At 48.4% G+C, this 25,028-nt stretch overlaps 3 protein-coding genes across 4 annotated transcripts in view; 2 read left to right on the top strand and 1 right to left on the bottom strand.

Annotated features, from left to right (window-relative positions):
* The window catches only part of SLC4A5 (solute carrier family 4 member 5), a 23,558-nt gene extending 11,201 nt beyond the window's left edge, over positions 1-12,357 (top strand). The window contains exons 13-23 of the mRNA XM_040538154.1: positions 2,493-2,554; positions 2,890-3,090; positions 3,473-3,586; positions 4,278-4,439; positions 5,391-5,569; positions 5,670-5,742; positions 5,882-5,950; positions 6,218-6,391; positions 6,598-6,759; positions 8,153-8,220; positions 9,041-12,357. Coding sequence (XP_040394088.1) covers positions 2,493-2,554; positions 2,890-3,090; positions 3,473-3,586; positions 4,278-4,439; positions 5,391-5,569; positions 5,670-5,742; positions 5,882-5,950; positions 6,218-6,391; positions 6,598-6,759; positions 8,153-8,220; positions 9,041-9,206 — 1,430 coding nt within the window. The 3' untranslated portion in view covers positions 9,207-12,357. The remainder of the gene's footprint in view (positions 1-2,492; positions 2,555-2,889; positions 3,091-3,472; positions 3,587-4,277; positions 4,440-5,390; positions 5,570-5,669; positions 5,743-5,881; positions 5,951-6,217; positions 6,392-6,597; positions 6,760-8,152; positions 8,221-9,040) is intronic.
* On the bottom strand, positions 12,045-19,447 carry MTHFD2 (methylenetetrahydrofolate dehydrogenase (NADP+ dependent) 2, methenyltetrahydrofolate cyclohydrolase). 2 transcript variants are annotated; one of them, XM_040538150.1, is made up of 8 exons: positions 19,271-19,447; positions 17,242-17,426; positions 16,235-16,357; positions 15,604-15,756; positions 15,417-15,524; positions 14,943-15,035; positions 13,809-13,934; positions 12,045-12,979 (listed from the first exon to the last, which is right to left on the bottom strand). In XM_040538150.1, exons 1-8 carry the CDS (start codon positions 19,357-19,359, stop codon positions 12,840-12,842), a joined length of 1,017 nt encoding a protein of 338 aa, XP_040394084.1. In that variant the 5' UTR covers positions 19,360-19,447; the 3' UTR covers positions 12,045-12,839. The 2 variants fall into 2 exon arrangements, with proteins under 2 accessions (XP_040394084.1, XP_040394083.1); XM_040538149.1 differs by lacking the exon at positions 19,271-19,447 and adding an exon at positions 19,074-19,195.
* MOB1A (MOB kinase activator 1A) lies at positions 19,443-25,028 on the top strand. The gene is made up of 6 exons (XM_040538152.1): positions 19,443-19,563; positions 20,947-21,113; positions 21,930-22,023; positions 23,198-23,331; positions 23,456-23,619; positions 24,219-25,028. The coding sequence occupies exons 1-6, from the start codon at positions 19,550-19,552 to the stop codon at positions 24,294-24,296; spliced, it is 651 nt and encodes a 216-aa protein (XP_040394086.1). The 5' UTR covers positions 19,443-19,549; the 3' UTR covers positions 24,297-25,028.

Raw genomic sequence — 25,028 nt, 5'->3', positions numbered from 1 at the left:
TGAATAAAAAGGAAAGAAGAAAGGAAGATTTTTAAGATCATTAACTCCACCCAGCTACCAATGGAAACTTATCCTCCAGAAAATACAGAGGAGGGATTTTGTCCTCTCTAGTGTCCAGGATGCCCAGAATATTCCAGTTGGGTGTGGAAACTTCCTTGGACTGTTTTTTCTTTTTTTTTTCCTTCTTTCTTACTTCTTTTCAAAAAGGAGAGACCACAAGTTTCTGTGAAGACAGTCTTTTGACAGCTCCCCTGGTTTTGACCCAATTTCTACTATGGGCAAAAGAGGAAAAAGTTGTAATCCCTTATTAAACCAGGCTGTCCTTTGAGAGAAGCAAAACAATGCATTTTCCAGATATAGCCTTTTCTGATGGTGGCTCAATTGAAGAGGGCTGTAATTCAGAGTTGCCCTGAAACCACTGCTTTTTTGCCACCACTGCTTTTTTGCTCTTGGATAGATGTGCCTGATGAGCCTCGATACACATCACAGCTCAGATGCTCCTACTGCTGCCTGGAAGGGAACAGTGACCTTCAGTTTTGGGCTAATGCCAGCGACCACCTTCTCTCAGATGAGCTGAATTTATTTAAAAAGTATAAATGATAACAATTTGGGGAACTGCAGGTGGAGGAGGCAGAGAGGTATGACAGTGAAGAAATAAAAGCAACCAAGACCACGTTGCCTATCTCTAATACATCTGTCACTGCAACTGTCTTACATGCCATGACGGAAATAACGTTCAGTCTCTTATTTGTTTTGATTTTGTGTGTTGTCGGTTTTTTATTTTTTTTCCCCTCAATTCCTGTTTATCAACCATATCCTGAAGGAACCGATGACATTGGGTTTTGAAGCCCCACAGGCAGTGGGAAGCACCTGGATACAACATCATCCTTTCCAAACCCAAACCTTCCCAACTCTGGCCAGCAGAAAAGCTTAGCCCAGGTTCCTGATGCAACCCCCAGGGCTGAAACATCCCAGCCTTCCAGAGCCCCCAGCCTGGCCTCAACCAAGAGCAGACCCCAGTGGTGGCAGGGAGATGAGTCTGGGTGCTGAGAGGCATATGCACCCTGAAACCTTCAGCCTCTTGGCAATCCGGCCCTGGTTCCTCACCCTTGCTGCTCTGGACACCAAAGCAGTGTTGTCCATGCTAGCTTTTCCATTCCTCTAGATATTGAGAAGTTGTGATTATTCTCCCCTACAACCTTTTTTTTTTTCTTTTTTTTTTTAATGGTTCTGATTTTTGATTATTATAACTGATTTGTACCATATTTGTCTCTGCTGCACACATCAATTTGGGCTGATTTCAATTTCAAGTGAGTATCGCCTTCTAAATATTAAAGCTGTTTTAATATTTGATACTCGTACCTATTGAGGTTTTGTTATTATTTTTATCATGTATTTTACTTTTCTCTCTGCTCCAATAGAAAGGTTTATACAGCGCCTTTACAGGTTCTCTTCTAAGTTACTTCCAATGCTACACTATCTCTTGGGTTGTAGAAATCACAAATTTTCTAGTTTCTGGAATATCAAAAGGTTATGAAAAAAAAATGCTTTTAATGCTGTAAAGAAGCCTGAGTTTGCCAGCACCATTTCCTGGAGCTTGGTTTCAGCAGCCCTGGGTTCTCAGCTTCTAGCCCAGCAATCGCTTTTCCTTCATTAATACTCTGCACTGGGGAAGGAGGTGGCAGGTTGCCAAAATCCCCACCTGGCTGCAGGAAGAGGATGGACCAGAGGGACTGGGGTGGCAGAGCAGTCCCGGACCCTTCTTAGGTCACCCACAAGGAGCATGGGTGTTCCCGAAGCCGCGGAGCTGCATCACCTGAAGATCCGAGTGGAACCACTCTTTGCACCAGAGGAGAAGGTTCTGGGGCTAGAGAGGAAAACCCAGTGGGTTTCTTTTTACTAGTTGTTTTGCAGTAAGAAATCAAAATGTCCCTCAAAAAATTAATGAAAAAAAAAAAAAACAAAACCTGTCACCACCAACAAATTGGGCGTTATTGGGTGCTGACTCTCCAAAAATGACAGGCTACTTTTTCAGTCTTCTTCCCCCTTCCACCTTTTTGGTTTGAAAGGATGGGTGGCAGCACAAGCTGGAGTGCTCAGCCCCACTTGCCAGTGGCTTCCCACACTAGGAAGCTCCCCAAAATCTTGCTGGCACTTGCCAGCCCAGAGGGATAAGCAGCCAAAGGGGAAGACGTGCTGTCCACCAGTGTATCTCTGGATTGGGCCAGCTCTGGAGGGTGTGCATGGGCTTAATTATGGAGAAGTTGCTGAGGGGTTAGAAACAAGATTTTGCTCCCCACATCCTGGTTTGTTCATGGGCACTGACACCTGCATAGATGTCAGAGGATGTGCTCAGCCCCACGTTTGCTTTTACACCACCCAATCTGGGCTCCGCAAGGCTGAGCTGTTCTTCTCTGGATGAAGCCTGGACATTTTTAATGTAGAAACCTCTATGTTAGCCGAGAATCTTATAACAAACTTCTTTTCTGCAGCCAACATGACATTGTTCGATGCTTCAGCTCCAGTAGCACCAAACACCACTAACATTTCTCTGGTAAGTGGGTTTGCTTGCTCTGTGGGGAAGTTTGGGGTGTGGGAGCAGGGGAGCTCATCCAAGGGACTATTGTACCCAGGGAATGGTGCATGCTGCCTTGGAGTGAATTCTGGGGAAACACAGGCTTTGCATTAATGTGGGTTCATGGTTTGGCTCAGCAGCACCAAATCCCCACCTTTTTGCCCAAATTCTTAGCAGCTCTGGGGTTTTCCCATGATTACAGGGCTGGAGTGGCTCCCAGCTGCAGCAGCACACCAAAGCCCCCTTTTCCTTGCATGCTGCAATTGCTTAACATGCTAATTTTGGTTTTTTTTTTTGGGGGGGGTTCTCCCCAGTACAATACTATTAACCTAACAGCTCTGGATTGGACTCAGCTGAGTAAGAAGGAGTGTCTCAAGTACGGTGGCAGCTTAGTGGGGAAATCCTGTAAATTTGTGCCTGACCTGGCCCTCATGTCCTTCATCCTCTTCTTCGGGACCTACTCCATGACATTGACCCTGAAGAAATTCAAATTCAGCCGCTACTTCCCCACCAAGGTAAGAAAAGCACCAGCTCTGCAGGATCTTGCCCCATTTTTTTTCCAAAGGTAGGAAAAAGGGGAGCTGCTGGTCTCATTCCTGGATGCAAGAAGCTATGGGAAAATAAATCCATATTTCTATTTTCAGTAAGGTGATTTGCTGGAAAAGGAGATGTTAATATCAATTAGGATAATCCTATCTGAACACTGAGACGCTGCTATATCTCTTGCATTCTGTATAAACTATCACAGTGCAATGCAAAGGGAAAAAAAATGCCTTTTGTGAGTTATGCCCACCTGTGTGCAGAGCTGGAAAGCCGAGGGGAAATATGCAGATGCAGGAGCAAATACCTCCATCCCATTAATCACCCTTTCCACCCCCATTTCCCATCTACCTCCAGGTCAGGGCCTTCATTGCTGATTTTTCCAATGTCTTCTCCATCCTGCTGTTCTGTGCTGTGGATGCCTGTTTCGGACTGGACACCCCAAAGCTGCATATTCCCAGTATCATCAAGGTTTGACCACACTGGGAGGGGCCTTGCCTCTCCACTGCACTCTCTTCCAGGTCCTCAACGGTTTGGGGGAAAATTGAGTTCCCTTCTCCCTTTTGGGGGAAAATGTGGTGTCTGGGATCCTTCTGAAACACTGCTTTGCCTTTTCTGGAGGAATATTCTAATTCCGTGACTTTTCTTCCTTTCCTTTCCTTTCTTTCTATTTTTCCCCCCTTTCTCTTTTCTTCCTATCCCTCACTCCTGGCAGCTGCGCAAGCTTATTAGTGATTTCTCTATCTTTATGTCCATACTAATGTTTGTGGGGCTGGATGTGCTTTTCGGACTGAACACCCCAAAGCTCCAAGTGCCTACTGACTTTAAGGTAAAAAGCAATAAATCCCTTTCTGGAGGTGTTGCTGAAAACATCTCTTCCCCAACCTGGGATATCACTGTCATGACATGGGGAGTCCTTGCGGGAAGAGCTCAGTCCAAATGAGCATCTGGGGAAAATGGGGGGCTGAGGCACATGGCTGCTGGGGTGGTTGGGGTCCAGATGTGTGTTGATGGGGTGCAAGGATGAACATGGGATAAGATGATGCTCAGAGGGGATGGAATTTGGGGTGAAGTGGGGCTTCCTGAAATTTCAGGGATTGGGTTTCCTCCCCATCCCTGACCTGTGTTCGGCTGCAGCATGCAAACTCCTCTCTACCAACAGCCCACTCGTGTGGACCGAGGGTGGTTCGTGTTTCCCTTTGGGAAGAACCCATGGTGGATATACCTTGCAAGCGCGCTGCCTGCCCTTCTCGTCACCATCCTCATCTTCATGGACCAGCAGATCACAGCCGTCATCGTCAACAGGAAGGAGCACAAATTACGGGTGAGCCAGGACTCACCCCACACTCAGGTTTACAGCATCATTTCAGGCAGCAGGTGCATCTTTGCAAGCACCTGCTTTTGGGGTGAAGATCTGGTGCTGCCACAAGGCCAGGGGTGTTCACTCCAGCTTGGCATACTGTTCAAAGAAGGTGCTTTTCCTTTTCTTTGCAAGCTGCATTTTTGGGGTGACAAAGCCTCCAGGGAGTTAAACTCACTGAATGTTGTAGGTACTGGGCTGCACCAGAGTGATGCAGGATGTACTGCAGGATATGCAGGATTCACCAGGGCAATGTGAGGTGCACCAGAGCAATATAGGGGGTTGCAGGCTGCACTATGGGGCATGTGGGGGTGCATGATGGCAGTATAGGGTATACCAGGGTGATGTGGGGTGCACTGCAGCAATGCAGGACAATGCAGGGTGCATCACGACTATGCAGAATGCACCAGCGCAGGGTGCACAAGGATGATGCAGTATGCATGAGAGTAATGTAGGTGTGATGTGGGTGCACTGTGATGATGCAGGGTGCCACAGGGTGATGTAGATTATATCAGGGCAGAATGGGGTGCATCTGCATTCTGCTCTGCAGAAATACAGGTTGCTTCAGGGTGATGCAGGGTTCATGAGAGCAATGCAGGGTGTGCTATGGCAATGTGGGGTGTTCTGCAGCAATGCTGGGTGTACCAGGGTGATGTGGGGGACACTGCAGCAATGTAGGTTGTTTCAAGGTGATGCAGTGAGTGCTGTGGTAATGTAGGGTGCTGAGGATATGGGTAATGCTGAGAGCAATGTGTAATACACAGTGGTGATGCTGGGCTCTTCAGGGAGAGCACTGGGGGTTGAAGGGTGCTGTAGAGGGAAATCTCTGCCTTGCTGGGCTCCGTGGTGAATAGAGGAAGCTCTTTGTGTCCCCCCCCATCTCCCCTCCTTACCCTTCTGGGCACTACATTGCAGAAAGCAGCGGGTTACCACCTCGACCTGTTCTGGGTTGGCATCCTCATGGCTGTGTGCTCCTTCATGGGGCTGCCCTGGTACGTGGCAGCCACCGTCATCTCCATCGCTCACATCGACAGCTTGAAGATGGAGACAGAGACCAGTGCCCCAGGGGAGCAGCCCCAGTTCCTGGGTGTCAGGTGAGGAAGGCTTGGCTGCTCTCTTCCTCGGGGTGGGGGATCCAGATGCAGCAGTGGGTATACCCAGCATGGCTTCATCCTGCCTCTTTCGCCACTCCAGGGAGCAGAGAGTGACAGGCATCATCGTATTTGTGCTTACGGGGATTTCCGTCTTCCTTGCCCCGATTCTGAAGGTAAAACATCCCCATTGCCCTGCAGATGTTTGGGGCAATTTTTTTTTTTCCCTGCATGGCCCCCAGCATTTGTCCCTATCCCCAACAGTAAGCTGCTACCTTTTCTGTTGTAAGTGTCGTGTTTTTTCCATGTCCCTAGTACATTCCCATGCCAGTGCTGTATGGCGTCTTTCTGTACATGGGCGTTGCATCACTGAATGGCATCCAGGTAAGCACTTCTCCTCCTCTCTGGCCATGAAGAGGTTTCACATCTGGTTTCACATCTGGGCAGAAACGGGGATTTTTGACCCCAGAACTTGCATGCGTCCAGCATTTCCAGCTGCATGAGATAGCAGATATCCAAATCCCTCCATAAACCATCAAAAAGCCTCAAACTCCCATTTTGGGCACTAAAAGAGGGTTTATCTGGGTGACCAGGAGCCTGCACTGGGGGGAATGGAGCTGATAGCTAACAGCAGGCTTTGCCCTGCCGCAGTTTTGGGACCGCTGCAAGCTCTTCCTCATGCCAGCCAAGCACCAGCCCGACTATGTCTTCCTTCGGCATGTGCCACTGCGCCGCATCCACCTCTTCACTCTGGTGCAAATTGTCTGCCTGGCTGTGCTCTGGATCCTCAAATCCACCGTGGCTGCGATCATCTTCCCTGTCATGGTAAGGCTCTGCACAATAGCATCCTCCAGGCTGCTTTCACTTATGCTTTATTGACCAAAAAAACCACACAACTTTCTGGATTTCCACATGCAGTCCTGTTATTGCAGCCTCATCAAGCTTTTGAAATTTAAGCAAATTTTGGCGAGTGTGGCTGGCCCCATGGTGGTGTTCCACAGGTCCTAAATCATGCATCTCTCCCCTCCTAGATTTTAGCCCTGATCCTGGTGAGGCGACTGCTAGATTTTGTCTTCTCCCAACATGACCTGGCCTGGATTGACAACATCATCCCTGAGAAGGAAAAGAAGAAAGAGGATGACAAGAAGAAGAAGAAAAAAGGCAACAAAGGGGACAGCAGCAGTGACGAGGAGGTGTGTGTGGAATGGGCGGGGGGCTGAACAGCACAGACACCCTGGGGTGCTGGACCCACCTAGGAGGGGAATGGTGCCACTGGAACAAACCTCCAGGTTTGGGAAGAACGTCTTTGATTTCTGGGGATATTTCTCTGTGTATATAGGACTGGCTGATTTAGGGGCTTTAAGTGATGCTATGGGGTTGACCAGCGGCTCTAGGAGATGCTCAAAGCATCCTGAAAGCTGAAAAATCATGGCAAAAATGAAAATTAATGAAAAGACCACAGATCCCATAGATGAGGCACCCACTGTATGGCTACAAAGTCTCATTAGCCTGTGCAACCTCCTGCTGCAGGCTCTTTCCCTGGCCGAAGTGCTGCGGGTTGATTTGGGAAGGCAAAAGCAAAGCCTCCTCATCCTTATACAGTTCCTCAATCTTACCCAGAGACTGGACACCTTTAGGTGTTCTGGGTAGACTTGGAGCCTGCCCAGGCTCCTCGGTGAGCTGCAGCTTCAAGCTGCAGCACAAACCCTTCTCTGCCTTCACTGCTTCTCCCTGCTTTCTTCCCCAGTTCCCATCTCCCTCAGTCATAAAGATCCCCATGGAGCCCCTTCCACCAGCACCCCAAAATGGCCTCATTGCCTCAGCTGTAAGTAAAGATCTCAGGATCCTCTCTCATCCTAACTGTTGCTTCCTAACTCCCAGCAATGGGGCCTGCGCAGCTGCCAAGTGCACTAACCCGATAAACAAAGCAGATGCAGCCTGGATTCATCCTGCCAAAGCTAGGGGGAGGGTTGGCTATTTGCTGTATTTAAAGCAGGTTTTATGGGATTCAGCACACTTGGTGCTGCTAATAAAATCTGTGTGGCTGAAAAGCCAGGACTCCTGCATCTCATCCCTGAGCTGAACCTGAGGGAGATATAAAAATAAAATAAATAAATAAAAAGATGTAGAAGGTCTTTGAGCCCCTAAAAGCAAGAGGCAAAGAGCTTGTGGCAGCGTTATTCAGGTTGCAAAAGGGCAGAGAGATACATGCAATTTGGCCCAACCTCATTCCAAAAGCATTGTAAGTGACCTGGCACAAAGCTGGCCAGCCACTGAAAAGAAATAAAAATAAAAAAAATAAAGGAGTAAATCTGGGTGAGTTTATTCCAGCTTGGCACCAGATTGCATCACGATGTCAGCAATTTTTAACGTGCTAATTAATTTACTGTCCCCAAGCTGCTGCTTGCAGAATCTGGTGGTTCCTCTCTTTCTCTGATCACTCCCAAAATCAGCATTTCCCAGAAGCTTTCCTCCCCTCCTACTACCTGAGGTCCACCAGACCTGGTAGCAAGGTGGGGTGGGGGAGTGGCTTTCTGTGGGGTTCCTTCCTCATCTGGGAAGTGTTTCACCTCCATGTCCCCCCAGGAAAGAGGTCCTCCACCTGGAGCTTTGCGTTCTGATTCTTCCCCAAATGGTTCAGATCTGGATCGCAGGTAAGCACCAAATGGACTCCACCACTCACTCCCTGCATGACCCATCCCTAGGGATCCCATGCCCTTGGTGTGAAACATTTCTAGGTTTGGCAGTCAGTGGTCCCAACTGGGAATCGTTTTTGTCACTACCTTGAGCCAGTTGCCATTGTCTTTGGGCATTTTTGAAATATCTGAATATGTTTTCACAGCATCCCATGGTATTTTGGCTGCCTTCATTTGCAGGCCATGGCTATCATGTTGTACAAAGCAGGTTGGGCGGGGGGGAACTGGCTAACGTGTTCCAAGCCTGGTGGGAGAGCACTCACAACAATAAGATGCTACTGGGTAAAGCTGCAGAGATTTTTAGGATGAGATGTACAGATGAGTTCTGAAAGCTTCATGTAATTTTCTACCTACAGATTATACATACTAATTGCAAAAGATCAGTAACTAGTGATAAGGAACCAAGGGAACAGGATGGAGCTGCGGTGGGGAGGTTCAGGCTGGAAATTAGGTAAAGGGTCTTCACTGAGAGGTGGTCGGGCACTGGAACTGGCTCCCCAGGGAAGTGGTCACTCCTGCCAGAGTTCAGGAAGTGTTTGGACAACTGCCTCAGAAATGTGGTTGGATTTTATGTGGTCCTCTGTGGAACCAGACGTTGGACTTGATGGTCCTTGTGGGTCCCTCCCAACTCGAGATATTGTATGATTTGATATTTTTTTTTAATGACTTTTTTTCATGGCAGTAGCAGCATCTGGAGCCCTTTGCTGGGGTTTCTGGGGCATTAATCAGGTACCCATGCCAAATGCTTACCTCCCTACGTCCCCCTCTTCCTCTGCAGTATTACGCTTCACCTGAAGATTTCATGTCCATCGTCTCCAGCATTTAACTACTCACGAAACCCGATTTGCGCTGTGCCCCAGGTGAAGATAGAGATGGAATCAGACTACGAGGACACCGACACCGAAAAGCCACCTCGGGACATGGGCAGTGAGACCACACTATAGTTCCATGCAGTGCTTCCTCTAATTTATATATATATACTTATATATTCATATATATATATATATAAAGCTAATTGGACATATTTTTCTATGTGACACTGAGGAGAAGGTGGCCCCAGAGGCCCATTGCTCCAGTAGCGTTTAGTGTAATGCTGTTGAATTTCCTCCCTTTCTGCTGGGCAAATGCATCACTGCTGGTAGGAGAATGCACTGGTGGCAGAATAGCCCCCACTGCTGGGGCTAAAAATGTGGAGTTGGTGTATTTGGCCTCCACTTGCCCTAGAACTGCTGCTGGAATGGAGAAGTCAAAGGCAGTCAGGGCCATGGATGTCAGGGAACAGTTGGCTGCATGCATGGCCTATGGAGCAGGGGACTGTGCTGGGGTAAACCTTTCAAGGGGGATTTTGGGGTGGGGAGGAGGTTTGCACACCTGAGAAGGAAGTGGGAGCATGTATCCCAGCTCCCCCTGCCCTGAAATCGCAGCGCGACTCCTGCCAAATCTGACTTGGCAAAGGGGGTAGTGCATTTCCCATGGGGAGCCTCAGGCTTTGAGTTTGCAGGATGCAAACAAAAGCAGTCTGACCCCTTGCAGTGGGAGTCCCCTCTTGCAGCACAGCCATGCTGCAGCATCCCAGCAACCCAATCAGGGTCTCTCTGCTGCAGCAGGTGGGATTCTCCTGCCCCAGGGGGACTCAGCTGTGCTCACCCCAGCATAGATGTATAAGAAGGTGAGGAGGATGCATTGCAGGCTAGTGAGGGTTGCAAAGAGGCACTTGGCAGGAGGAGCGAAGGCTCTGGAGCAGGAGACCTTGAGGCCAAAGGCCATTGCTTCTTGCAAGTAACAACAGGCAGGCTGTGAGTGCCTGAGAGCAACAGCAGAGCAGGGAACAGGGCATGATTTCTGCTGGCTGTCAGGCACTACTGCTGCAGGCAGCGGGTCATGGTTTCTGCAGGGAATTGAGCACAGTTCCCATTAGGCAAGCATGGCCTTACCCATCCACACATCCACAGCCCTAGCAAAGCGCAGCTTTCCCAGAACCAGTCTAGGACCCCCAGTGCTGTCCGGAAACCTAGGCTGATAACAGGGCTGGAGCAATAGCTGCAGCCAACCGGAAGCCAGCTGAGCTGGAGTATTATCTCACCTTGTTTTTGCCATGGACACACTGAAGGAGCCCATCCAGCCCCTGCACAAGGGGCTTTGCACCTCCTTGAGCTCCTCAATTGTAATTATACTCAGGTGGTTTAACAGCAAGCAGCTTGAAGCACTGATGGGAGAGCAAGCACGTCCCTCACCACATATCCCCACACACTTTGCACTTGCTTCCCCACCAGGGAGCAGGTCAGGAGCCACCTCAGGCACCAGGCAGTTTAGCTTGCCCAGCTCTCACTTTCTTCCAGCAGTGCTGGGGCATGGATGAGGCTTTCAAATGGCTTTCCTTCCCAGCATGCCTGCAGGCTATGGTTTAGAAAGACTAGTCTTGTTTGTTGACTTTCTCTCCAGTAGATGGACGTTTCTCACGGTTTTAAGGTAGCACAAAGCCCCCCCTCATCTCCCAAGCAGAAACAGTCTACCTGGTATTTATATAAGTTCTGTGCTAAGGCCAGCCACAGAGGGGCTTCTGGGGCGCACTGGTTAAATATTGCAACTGATCTGAACCTTTATGCAGGACAGAGCCCAGTTCTTTGTAAATAGTCACATCAAACAAAGACATGAACACAGTTTTCTGTTTATAGTATTTTTCTGGTTCAAGTATACCTTATGAGGAACCATGGCGAGATTAATAAAACAGTATTACTCCAGTGACCACTTAAGCAAGCGCCACTTAGCTTGACATTAACACTAAGAACTATTTCAGCTTGGATGCATTGTGTATACTTTTTAGTGTTTTGCACCAATCTCACGTGTGCTAGCTAAAGCATGGTACAGATAGGCCTGCGATTGCAATCACTCCAGATAGTAAATTTGCTTTAACCAGTACATCAGCACCTACTACACAGCACCCCTACCAGAATCCACAAAGCCTTTCCAGATGTTTCATAGAGCACAACTGAAGCCTAAGCTCAGATCCCTCTAGAACACTGCTTGTTTCAGCTAAATTTGTCCTTTTTGCAGGTCTTACAAATGGTTTATATTTTTTGCATATGGAAATACTGGATTGTCACAGATTTGTCACCCCCATTACAACACTTCTTTAGCCATTTTGTATTTATCAGTGATACGATCCAATAAATCTCATTTAAATTAGTCTCTGCTCTTAGTGTGTTTCTGATGCAATCTTAGTCATTGAACCTTCCCTCTCCAGGTGTTCCTTGTTTAGCATTGTTATGAGCAGGCATTGCTCTCCCCTGGAAGGGAATGGGGGAAATGTGTGGTTCGCAATGACTCAACAGGTGGCTCTAGCATGGCAACAGACCTTCAGCTTCACAAAAAAGTTTCCCAGCACCCAGAAAGGTAGGATCAGTCTTATCAAGGATATGTGGCCAGATGCTGAAGAGGAAGAAGTCTAGACCCACCTCACTGCCCCAGAACAATACTACACACGATTTTCCAAAGTAAGGTTGGTATTAGATAATCAGAGCTTGCAAGCAAAAAGCAGAGGACTGTATGTTTACAGTGTCACTATGAACATCAGCAACAGCTGATGGCTTTGTTTACAACTGGAGTCTAAAAGCTGAACAGTTTTTGTTCAGGCATGAACAAAATTAATTATGGATGTAGCACTTATGCCTTGGTCAAACTCAGGGAGAAAGCCAGACCCAGCCCTGCTCTGAGGGAACAAGGGAAGCTCACTGTACAAGTGTTTTCATTTGTCAGCGAAGTACAAAACTTGCTTAAAGTAATTCTAGGAAACAAGTGGGGTTCCCCCCTTCCGTACTTTATTCAGAGTTAGCCTGGATTATTCACCAAGCACTGGAATCCTTTCACACTACAGTCCAGGAAGCTTACTGTGGGCCCAGTACAGTCACCAACAGCACCCCCCCCCCAATTTTCTTTGGTTAGAGAAAAAGGGTTTAAAAAAGTCACCATCCAAATAGGAAAAAAAAAAAGCTTAGCTGCACACTAAAAATGTTACAACAGATCTACCACTGTCTATGGCCCCAGCCAAGCTGAGAACAGATGTGGCTTTTTCAAGTAGATGGTTCTACAGAAGAGCTCAACTCAAACTACACGTCTAGCATTGAGTAAAATACTTCAGAGCTGGTCAAATGCAAGCAGTCTGGGCATTTGTGAGAATAGAAGCACCGAAGTCATTACTTCTGCACTGTGAAGCCCCACTCCACTTCCTCCAGGATTGCTAATATTGCACCAAGTTCCCTGGAGAACTGCACGCCCAGCATCTCAACTGCTGCTCTGTCCCTGCAAGAACAGCGTAAGCTGCAGGGCTGACTTCTTAGAAGAGTGTTAGCTCAAAAAGCAGCTCTGCTAGATGTTATGTACTGAATGAATAGGCCAGGAGTGTAGATGCTTATGCCTTGGTATAAGCAATGCACATATGCTTCAGCTTCAAATAAATATCTATGACCTCAGAATAGGAAATACCACTTCTGTACAATAAATAAAAATATTGCATTTTCTATCGGCCTGTCTGGGAGTCATTTTGGAATGTTGTTTTCAGTGCTAAAAACAGTCCTATGTTAAACAGTTAAGGCTTCCAATGCTTTGGGTTTCAACAGCTTCTTGGCAGCAATGATGGTGTTCTTCATCAGCATGGCAACTGTCATGGGCCCAACTCCTCCAGGGACTGGAGTGATGTAACTAGCTTTCTTTTTCACCCCTGCAGAATGGGGAGGAATTACAGTTTAGCATAAAAGTCAAGAGCAGTAAGACATACACTAGTCAGCCAGCTTGATAAGAAGCCATAATCAATCTAATATTGTTGAAATTCCTCCAAGACTGCCAGCTAAGGAATATTAGGAATATCTCAAGTTAGTTATCCCATCCCTCCCCTCTCTTCCTCATTATCCAAGGCAACACAGAGCACACCATAGCCTGACCATCTCCACTATTAAGCAAGCTTACCTTCTAGTCCAGGCTGGGGAAAAAAAAGAAAGGTCTAATAGCTAGATTTATGCAACAGAAATCAAATCTGAAACCAGATGTGGATGGGCCTGATGCATGCTCTTGCAAAGCTCTCCAATAAAGTAATAGTCTGAGTATTTGCCCTCTCTTCCAAAAGGACTTTCCAGTACCTTTTGCAAGGTATATGGAGATACGGAGCTCATCAGAACAGCCTGCCTGGGCACTATTGCAGCTAAGTGGTGAGCAAGGCCAATAAAGAGCAAGCCAAAAGGTAAGTTCCATGTGTTTTCATATGACAAAATTTAAAAGCAGGAGCATGGGCTATAAATTTGAGTAGAGACAAGCAGACCAACAGGTCCAGGATGAATCTCTACGTTGCAATACAGTGTTCCCATGCCATGTTACAGGAAAGCTCTTCCCTTGTACACTGAATGCACAAGCAAGAGAGCTTCAGGATGGATCAGCATCTGCTCCACTACATGAACCAGGACTTTCTCACCCCTTCTCAGCACGCTAAGAAGTTTAATGATGAGCTTAAGCATGAGTTTAATGCTCAAAGTACCAGATGCCATAGTCTTTTATACCTTCAAAATCCACATCCCCAACCAGCCTTGATTTGGCAGTGATGGGATCCTGCACTCTAGTTATCCCCACATCAATAACTGCAGCTCCTTCTTTGATCATATCAGCTGTGATCAGGTTGGGAATGCCTGTAAGAGAACAGAACCACATGCTTATAGTGGTGCTAAACAGTCCCCTGTTCCCACCCCCATCTTCACACCACCCAGCCCCATAAGTTTTGACCCACCCAGGCCTTCCTGCCTCACAAATACAAATCTAGCCACAGTTGCGAAATCCAGTGCCACTCCTTGAGAGGTTCATCTCACCCAGAAATCAAGGATTTTTTTTACTTATAGTCTCAGTATAAAGAACTAGAATCCATCCCCGAGAAAGAAGTCTGGCCAAGAACCTGGAACACCCCTTTCAGGGTGGGGCATTTGTCTGGTTCTACCACATACTGCATCAGCTGAGGAACTCATCCTACCTTCCACTTAGAGTCACATGAAAGAGTTAAGTCTTTCTCTGGATTACTGACCACCTTTGACTATGAACACGCCTTCCTTCCTGCCAGCAGCATTTCTACTTTTATGCAACACCACCTTCAAACACCAGTTCTAATCCTTCCAGTACCTTTTGTCTCTTCATACCCAATTTCTAACCCACATTTCTCTCCTCTCCCACAAGCTTACAGCAAGCTTCAGCTGCCAAGCATCAACACCCCAAATCAACTTTTCTGTTGATGAGCTACCCCCATGCCAAGGGGATAGCTCAAGATCCCGCCTTCAACCTGGAGAAGAATATGTCTACTTGTAGCTGTTCTTTAGGTCTGATCAAGTGCTTGCTGGCACACCAAGCCCTCCTGCCAGATGTTATTTTGCATTTCAAAGGGCCACAAACAGCTCTGCTAGACTCTCCTAGGCTTAATCACAGGATATACTGGCTGGCTCAAACAGCCAGCCCTTGCCTACAACAGCTGCCAGCAGCCATAAGAATACCAGACTATCCCTGTGCTCCCAGAGATGCCTCAGACAGGGAGGCCCTGGAACATATGCCAACAGAACTGTCTCCTGCAAGGAAAGATTCCCATCAGAAACACCACACAAGCTGCAGTGCAGCATCCTCTGTACATCTCACCTGTAGTGAAAGTTCAGCCTTACCTGCTGCTGCTACCACAATGTCAGCACGGATTGTGTGTTGCTTCAGCTGCTCCTTTGGAGTGTAGCGGTGTGATATTGTTACTGTGGCATCACCTGCAAAAGGGGTTACACAAAGCCTTTTACCCATAAGTGTACCTAAACTTGTCAACTTCTAACTCTTCACCTTCGAGGACACCTGTGAAGGTAGGAGGAATACAGGAGCCTGAGGACAAACCACTGGGAGTAGCCTACAAAGTCAGAGGGAGAGATCTTGCACGGAAAAGGACAAGGACTAACTGAAGAAGGCTCTGAAGTGTTACAAGACTGCCCATGTGCAGAGTTAACTCTCCAGCCTCAACCACAGCCCATGTGATGTCATGGTCCCTGAGACAGGCCTAGGACCTGCTTAAAAGCCTAACAAGGACTGTGGTATAGGCAAAGGGCTTCTTCCCACAACTGCCTGGTGCACAGGCTCCAAGACCAGCAAGCTCCTACCTCCTGGGCGCTCATGCCTGCCATCTGTATGCAGCAACATGGCTATGGGCATTCCCACGTTCTTTGACCGGCCAGCCACCACCACATTCTTCCCCAGTGTTGGGATGCCTGCAGTAGATATGAGAGTCTTAAGACAAATACAAGCTGGAGTTGTGCCATACAGCAGCCAAATACTGCAGCAGCTTACCAGTTCTCTTAATGATCTCCCACACACCCCAGGGGGTAGCTGGCAGCATGGAATACTGGTCAAGGCACATGCGCCCCACATTTATTACATGAAAGCCATCAACATCTTTGTCTGGAGTCACAGCATTGCAAATCTTTCGCTCATCAATGTGTTCTGGAAAAGATAAAAGCTTTAGCACTAGGGATCAGACAAAAAAAATGCATTTTGCAGTCAACAGGAGGCCTGACTCACTGCACTAGCCCCTCAACCCCTTCAAAGTTCGTAAGCTTGAAGTTATTCAAAGCCTGCAGTGAGCTCAAGGCTAAGAGCTCCCAGCAGAAGGGGACTGGAGCCACTTGGGAACTACAGTGTCGCTAATGCAGAGGGTATTTTTAGACTGCCTCAGTGTCACAACCAAATTTAAGCTCCTGGCTCAGGAAGCTGATACTCCTCACACAAGAATAGATTTCCATGACCCCCATCAACTCAACTCATACAGGCAGCAGTATGATGAAGTAGTGAGATCAATTTCTTTAAACTACATCAGCGTGCCACTTCTCATGTGGCAAGAGAACTCCTGAGCTATACCTCCTTCTGGCACATAAACTTAGATTTATATAAAAATGAAACAGATTGATATCTAGCTACTCACCAGGTAAAGGAAGCTGCACTAACAGGCCATCCACATTGGCATCATTATTTAGTTTGCCGATCAAATCCAGTAGTTCTTCCTCAGTAATAGAAGCTGGCTTGAGAATCGTCTCACTGCTGATTCCTGTGCAGTCATTGAGAGTGCTGCATTAGACAACAGCATGTACACAAGTGGGAAGCAACTTCCCTAATCCATGCTGATTTAAGCTGTCTAGTTTCATTTCTGCACAAAATCCAATATGGATACACCAAGGATTGCATGCTTCATACAACAATGAACACCTTCCAGGTTGTAGACCTTCATGAGTCTTGCAAGTTATGATTAAGGACCATTAGTCTGTGCAGTCATTCCTGGGAAAGTCTGCTGAAACCAGAGGCCCTCCAAGTGCATGGAGGGCTTGGAGAAACTAAATGGAAATGTGTTATGATGAACATGCAACTGCACCTCCTGCAAACCCTCTTCACCACAGTAAGGGCATGCTAGCCTAAAATGTCAGTTCCAAAGAAGGCTTCAGCAGCACAGAACCCAGTAAGAAATTAAACCACTGTGTGCCCTGGACCCCCTTCAGCACATTTCCCCAGAAGTACACTCAGGAAATCTTTGGCTGAACACCAAGTAGGACCTTGCCTTGCAAGACTCTGCTGAATGTGACTGCAGCTTGGATAGTTAATTTAAAAAGACAAATCAAAGCCTTGCCAGTGTTTCACACAGGCCTGCAAAGACTGCAAATCCAAACTACAGAGATTGATGTTGCCCTAGAGGATTCAAGTGGCATAACACATTCAAACTATGCCTATTAACTACATCCCAGCACTACTATGACCGCAGGCAAAGCACTCACAGCAAGTTCTGCCATAAGCCTGGACAGCAACGCAGCTGAGGTGAAAAGCAGCCAGGTGGATGCATCCTAAGATCTTCCACAGTTTCCAGCATAGAGGACTCCCCCCAGCCAACGAAACAGGAAGCAGTCATTTTGTTCCAGTTTCAGAGCATAGTGCAAGACTTACCAACATCAGCAGCTGCTTTGGTTTTGTTCAATACATAGGAGTGACTTGCAGGATTTTCACCAACTAGAACAACGCTGAGGTGAGGTCTCTTGTTTCCAGCTGCTACCCACTGTTCAACCTCATGACGGGCTTCCTGTCTGATCTGTCGGGCCAGCTTCCTTCCAGAAATCACAACTGCATCACCTCTGCAGTGGAAAAAGTGTTACCAAAACAGTCAGCATTGTTACGAACATCAAATCCAAGCTTTGTGCAATACTAGCACAAGAAACAGGTGCTAACCACAAAGCAGGACAGAACTGTCTCTTTCATCTGAGCTGAGTACAAGCCTTTATTACAAACCCTTTTTGTTTCTGCAAATTGTGTTAAGCAGCATATTTCAGTCTTAAGTTTCCAGCTCTGCTGCCCAAAGCTACCATTAACAAGCAAAACTACTGGTGGGACAGAGTTTTGTTTTTTTTTGTGAAGCCTAAGAAACCATACACTGCTTCTCTGCAAGGCTGGGAGTCCACATGTATTGTTCGTATTTTAGCTTGAAGCATGAGCTATATGACTAGCCTCCACTTCTGAGAAGTCAGCCACCCTTCCCTTTCAAAGGCATGACAGCTTCACTATAAATGACTTACATGAGGCAGAACTCATTCCACTTAAGTGGAATTTCCACTACAGAAGATACCAAGCAATTCTGGCATGTCTGACAAGCAAAGAAGGGTGTCACACTGCTGCACCAAGTGCAGTTCTTAGAGAGCCCGGTCACCCATAGATTTCTCAGGAATACCGCCAGTCTACCTAGCATGCACCTGGCACATGTCCTCCCCTGCTCAACTAATTGCTGCCACCACTTCAGTCAACTCTTTAGATTGTGAGAGCTGGGCTGGGTACTCAATTCCAGCCCCTTCAGAAGGCTGCAGCGCTTAGCTGGAGTTGAGGGGATATTTGTCTGCTTGAACCATGTCAGAACAGGTCCTCACGTACTTCTCGGGTCTAAATTGGTAGGAAGAATATAGAGTCTCTGTCAAATGCATTCCAGGCAACTGGATACCCTGCAGCATATAGAAAGGCTGACACGGATTACAGCTAACGAGGCCACAGCTGCCAGCCCCAGTCAGCACAGGCTGTGCACACTGCTCACATTTGTTCTTTTTTCCTTCAGGTTATGGCTATCACTCACATTAGAATGCGACTCTCACTCACTAGTCCCTCTGTGAGGGATTAACCTGCCCAAGATTCACTTTTAGACTTCGCTGGAACCCCCTCCTGCAAGGCCTCACGATGAGCTCTTCACTTGCGTACCCAAGTATTTACCCAGGTACTCGGCTCCTCCATCAGGCCCCTCACACGGAGCAGAGGGAGCTGCTCCCCAGCGTCACTAAACAGGCATCGCTCACAGCCAGGACCTGCCCATTTCGGAGGCAACCAGCCAGCAAAACGCACCACCACCAACTTGCCACGGAAATCCAGGAGACAGCCACCCCTTAGAAGAGGGCCTGATGGCTTTCACCCTCCCACATCACACATCCCAACAGGAACAAGGCAGCCGGCTGCAGTTCCCTTCTCAAGAGCCGAGCAGCCCCAGCTACCCGACGTGCAGACCTCCTCCCACCCGAGTCCCACGAGCCCGGCGCTGCTTCCTGAGGGGTCTCCGTGCTCCAGGCACGGCTGCAGCAAAGGGGAGCCCCCAGCGGAGCTGCTCCAGGCCCGGAGCAACGCGGAGCAGGGGCACAGCAAAGCCTCACATCCCCGCCTGGGATGGCGTGCAGCGCTCCCTTCTTTCCTAGGCTAGGATCCGTGCAAGCATGGGGCTCTCTTGGTACGTTAACCACTCAGCGCCTCACCCCAACAGCCAGCACCCCAGCCGAACCTCTCGGACAGGCGCCGAGCCCCCCCCCCCGGGGGCAGAACCGCCGCAGACCCTCCACGCAAGGCGGCAGCGGGATTTCATCAGCCTGCAGCGCCCAGCACGACCGCTGGGGACCCGCCTCACTCATCCCCGGCAGCACCCACCCCGCGGCCCCCCGCGGCCAGGCCCTACCTGTGCGCGCTGAGGTGCAGGCGGCGGCCGCAGGGGGGCCGCAGCGCGACCCAGCCGAGGGCGCGGAGCGGGCACAGCGCGGGGGCCATGGCAGCAGCGGCGGCGGCGACGACACCTGAGGAGAGGCGCCCCCGGTTCCCCCGCCCGCCCCCTTATAGCGCGCCGAGGGCCCGCCCCCGCTCGAGGCCGCGGCCCGGGCTGGGTCTCGCGAGAGCTTGAGGGGCACGGCCGCGGCGGGAGCGGCGCCGCTTCTCCTCAGGCCGGTCGGCGCCGCTCGCCATGAGCTTCCTCTTGTGAGTGCCCGGCCGCGGGGGGCTCCGAGGAGGAGCCGTGGGGCGGGTTGTGAGGGGAGGCGGGGAGCTGGCACGGGAAGGCTGCTGGAGGCAGGGTGGGCGGCGGGGGCCTCGTGAGGGGCCCGGGGAGGCTGCGGGGTGGGGGAGCGCAGCGTTGGTTGCGGGGGGGAGCCTTGGGGGGGAGGTGGCTCGCGGACTTGTCGCTCTCTTCGGTGCGAAAAAGTATCGGTAACCAGCTCTAGGGGCGGGCTGCGGCATACCCGTGTGATGTGAACGCTCCGAAAGATTTTAGCTCTTAAAGCCTGGGAAGCGTGGCAGAAGGGTCGGTGGCAGGCTGTGGTGCGGGGAGGGGCTGGGTGCCTTCTTTCTGGGGTCGGTGGTGTGCTAGGTCTGTGTTTGGGGGCTCTCTGCCTGCGGTCAGCAACGTGCTGGGCCTGTGTATTCTGCCTGTGGTGTAACAGGAGGCAGTGGCCTGGCTGAAGAGTGAGCTGGGTTGAAGGGTCTCTTATTTCCGCTCAGAACGTTGCGCGGAAGCAGTGTGTGAAGACCTCAGGCCGTGCAGTAATGCTGCACCAGGAAGCTGGTGCGAAGCGTGCGCAAGCCAAGCACATCTGGTTGTGTACGACTAGGGGAGGCAGCAGACCAGCGATGAAGCATATGTACCCTCCTCGATGCTTCGGCTTGCGCCACCCTAAATCTGAAGCAGATTTGGCAAAGGCTGAGAGCAGGACACTGTGGGCTCTGCACAGTCTGAAAGTTAACATGTTGCGGTTCAGAGGCATTGAAATTCCTTCGGCTCTTGGCAGTATTGGCTTTTGTGCGTGGGTTTAAAGCCAGTACTGAGTTCAATGACCTGTGTCCCTCTGAGCACCCTGCAGAGAGCAGCTTCGGCACTGTTGTAGGGGCGTGGAGTTGTGCAGTGGCACAGCTGTTGTAGAACACAACAAGAGACAATTGCAACTGCTATGGTAATTTGTGTTTTAGGGCTGGAGTCTGTTAAATTGCTATTTTGAGCAGATTGTTTCTACAGTGTGTCTGAGTGTCTTGTCATTGCCCTGTCAGACTTGACCCAGTCAGCTGGTGGTTTTGTTTCCTGGTTTGTGAGCCACTCTGAATGCAACTGTCGCTGATCAGTCTTTAGGCCTTTGCACCAAATGTTTATTGCGATGTGAAAAGGGAAGTGTGCACACAGCTGTCGGAAACACTTTGGCCTGAGCATATGATACGTTCACCCTGGTAGGGGGATGGGAGGGGTAAACGGCTGGTGTTACCACAGCTAAAAGTGCCAAATGGCAAGGAGTAATTCAGCTGTAGCAAGAGGGAAATATTTCTTAGAAGGGATTGCAGCTGACAGATTAACTAGAAATGTTTCTCTTTTGTCAGTGGGAGTCGATCTTCGAAAACATTCAAACCCAAGAAGAATATTCCTGAAGGCTCCCATCAGTATGAACTCCTGAAACATGCAGAAGCCACCCTGGGAAGTGGTAACCTTAGGCAAGCAGTTATGCTGCCAGAGGGAGAGGACCTTAATGAGTGGATCGCAGTTAACAGTAAGTCCTATGAAAAAGCAATCCATCCATGTGTGGAGGTGGAGTGGGAAGAATATGAATCTCTGGGTTTCATCCTTAAAAGAAAAGAAAACAGACAAACAAAATAATAATAACAAAAATCCCAAATGAAGTTCACATCCTGGCCAGATTCTGTTTAACTAGGTAGGGATAAAAGGAAAGTAAGTCAAGAGTCAAAGGGCTGTTGTGCTCTGGAAGCAAGCAAAAAGCAAGAAACAAATCCATACTATTGTGGTTTTGGGGTGCATTTTCTTCAAGTTCCAACTTGTAAAGATGATTAGGTTTGTGAAAGGTTATTTTTAGAATTAGGAGTAAGCATTGATTTTGGAATTATAAAACCAGTAGTTAGTGCTGTTGGCTGCAAAAACTGTGACAGTAAACAGCTTGGGTAAAAAATGGAACTGTATTCTTCAACCATATTTTCCAGGTTTGTGTTGTTAACTTAGGAGTTGTATTTTCTTTCTTAAAAAGGAGGCTGGGAACTAAAGCAGTTATTTCAAAGTTACAGGAAGTTAGGAGGTTATGTACAGCTTCGTGCCGTACAAATAAGTCAGGGGCAGTAGCCAGAAGATTAAAAAAAAAAAAATCAAAGCTGACTGAGATATTCATGTTCCTAGATGGTCAAAGGGTCTTGAAGTCAGCCACATGATGGTGTGTGTGTTTTTGTGGAGAGTTTTGCAGTATGTTCACCCCTGTGATGGTGATCCTCAGAGGCAATGTCAGCTGAATGGAAACAAATTGGTGCTGCAGTCTGCTCTGTTTGCGTTTTGGATAAATTTGATACTTTTTCCTTTACAGCAGTGGATTTCTTCAACCAAATCAATATGCTCTATGGGACCATCACAGAGTTTTGCACAGAGGCCAGCTGTCCAGTCATGTCTGCTGGACCAAGGTAAGAAGTTTTATGGCAGCCTGCAGCTGCAATTTATGTGTTGGGGAAGTGGATGGATGTTCAGGTCACTCAAGTGTGTCGAGAAAAACTAAAAAAGGGAATGAGATGTGTCTGGATGGTGTTGGGGCACAGCATCATGCTCCTGTAGAGTCACTCACTTGCATGCGAAGCCATGTGGTCCATTAGGGAAGCCGCATGGTATCAGTAGCAGATTTGTTTTAAGGAAAATAAGAGGTCTAACTTTGAAGTGGCAGATCTTTCTGTTCGAGTCATCTCTTAATCTGTTGTCTCAGAGCAAGCGCTCCAAGAGGTCATTGCTTGTTTTTTTTTGAGTGAAAGTGATTGAAGAAGATTGAAAGGTTGAAGAAGAGTATACACGATGGTTCTGAACTTAAGTACTTTGTTGAGTTGAAGCAACAGCAGCGTATCTTGTTGGTAAGGTTGGTTGAGGCTTGTTATCTGGGACAGCAGCATGGAGTCTGGCTGTTGAGCAGTATTTGTAGGGTGCTGTGTAAAGTCCTGCCCTGCTTTTCTAACCAGAATTATCTAGATTGCAAGTTCCTGTTTCTATATTTGGGGATGTTTCCTGTAACGACTTCCTGTTTAAAGTGCAGCGTTCATTTTCACTTGGTGGTGGTTGAGACATGACAATTGAAACATGTTTTTTTCCCCACTGCCCAATTTTGCAAAAGATCTCTGAGAAAGGAGAGTTCCATGCTACGTTGTGTTCTGACAGAAATCTGCCCCACGTCTGAGGAGCTGTGGATTTATAAGCACGTATCAGTTTGAGATGGTGGCTTTTAAAAGCTTTTGGCTGACATGTGGCCTCAGGATGGGGTCTTGGCTGTCTCGTGCTGGTGGGCATCTCCCCGAGGGAGTGCTGAATTCTCCGTTGATGTCTGAAAACTATATGATTCTATATGTAGTAACTCAGGCACTGGGGTTTGGCCCCATCACATGCCCCATTTAAAGGAATGCTGATGTTGGAAGAGGTTGATTCCCAGTTGAACATCACTTGTGAGGGTCGCTGCACAGAGTGCTTCTTTTGCAGAGCACACCTTACCAAGATAAGGAGGAAGCTGCAGTGCCTTGTTGCCAGAGTAGCCACAATGCAATGAAAATGTATTTCTTTCACTTGTATAGCAAAGAATTTCTTTTTTTGGTCTCCCAACAGATATGAGTACCATTGGGCAGACGGCACCAACATAAAGAAGCCGATTAAGTGCTCAGCTCCAAAGTACATTGATTACTTGATGACATGGGTTCAGGACCAGCTGGATGACGAAACGCTCTTCCCTTCAAAGATTGGTAATTGCAACTGTTGCATGATGCAACATGCCTTGTATATAGGACTGAGCCACAGCGCCACCGGAAGGTCTCTTTTTGCTTCTTACCAAACTGAAACTTATCCCTGCATATTGGTGGTTTTCAGGCGTCCCTTTTCCCAAGAACTTCATGTCGGTGGCCAAGACCATCCTGAAACGGCTATTCCGCGTGTACGCCCACATTTACCACCAACACTTTGATTCTGTCATGCGACTGCAGGAGGAGGCCCACCTCAACACCTCCTTCAAGCACTTTATCTTCTTTGTGCAGGTGAGTTGCAGAACAGCTGGTCACCTGCCTCCACCAGGGTTTCTTGTTCCCTGATTGCTTTTAAAGGGAGTTGGATTTTAAGAGCCTACTTGCTCTTTGAAGGTCTACAACAGTGTTGTGATGGAACACAGCTCAGCTCTCACCCTCTTTACCATGTGAACCATACAGCAGCACCATCTGGGGTTTGTTTTGATTTTTGTGCAAGATGGCTATAAAGGCTTCCATTTCCCTCTCTAATTTTAAGCTCACAAAGGGACCAGACTTCAAAGAGAACCTGGGGTTTTGTAGCTCAGTAACTGACTCTGAGGTAGCAGCAGCACCTTTTTCACGTTGCCCATTTTTTTAACAGCCTGTAACTGCAGGCGACTTATTGTGCTGAGCAGCCTCAGCAATGCAACATGGTTTGCCCAAAACGCTTGAATCTCTCCGCAGAGAAATGGGAGAGATGGCTGCAGTAATGTCTGCATGGGAATTTATGCCAGCACGCATTTATGCAGCTGGTTCCCAGGGCGTGTGTGCTGGCTGCACCTGGAGCCCTGTGTTTTCTAGTGGCTCTTTTCAGCAGTGTGTTTAGTTCTTGTGATGCTTTTTCCTGCCAGGAATTTAACTTGATCGACAGGCGGGAGTTGGCTCCACTGCAGGAACTGATTGAGAAGCTGGGCTCCAAAGACAGATAAACTTTCCCCAGGAGGACCCATTCAGCTTCTGGTTGTGGCTGTTCCTTTCTGCTTTGTACACCAGCCGTTCTCCCTTTCACCTTCAGCAGTGCAAGCCTCAAGAAGCTGGATGATGTGCTGGCTGGCATCGCCTCGCTCAGTCTTGCAGGCCTTTGGCAAAACAGTGCTTGTACTGCACAGTGGCAGCCTGCATTGTTTTATAACTGGTGGCTGAGCTGTGGTGACTAGCGCTACTTCGTACATTTTTTTCTAAGCTATGTACTCAAGTCTGGCAAGAATTGCAGTCTGGGACTCTTGACACAGAGCTTGTAGCAGGTTGCTTTGTTTCCCACAGGCATGGGTGAAGTTCCAGAGTGCCACACTGCTGTTTTCAGTGCTGGAGCAGTTTCACTCTGGATCCCATGGATACAGAACCTGGCCTACAAGCAGCCAGCCTGGGGCTATATCCAGCATGTGCTTCCCTTGGGGAAGACCAGCAGTGGCACAGCTTATTTTTGGAAGTGCTTTTTTTGGATTTAGATGCACTTTGGCCAAGAGCCTTAAGCTCCCCTCATGGCAGCATTGGGGGGAGGAGGAAAAAAGTGCCTGTCAAGGGGAGCCTGTCCCCTTGGTGTGCAGAGCAGCTTTTCTGTCCCCAGCTGGGGGGGGGGGGAACACGACAGAGAGGGAATGGCAGGGACCATGTGTGGCAAGGCAATAAAGTTTCTTCTTCCTGCTCTCTTTTTTAATGGA

The sequence above is a fragment of the Cygnus olor genome, chromosome 27 (genome assembly GCF_009769625.2).
Source record: "Cygnus olor isolate bCygOlo1 chromosome 27, bCygOlo1.pri.v2, whole genome shotgun sequence".
NCBI lineage: Eukaryota > Metazoa > Chordata > Aves > Anseriformes > Anatidae > Cygnus > Cygnus olor.
The sequence above is the reverse complement of the archived record's forward strand: the minus strand, read 5'-3'. Positions and strand labels throughout refer to the sequence as shown.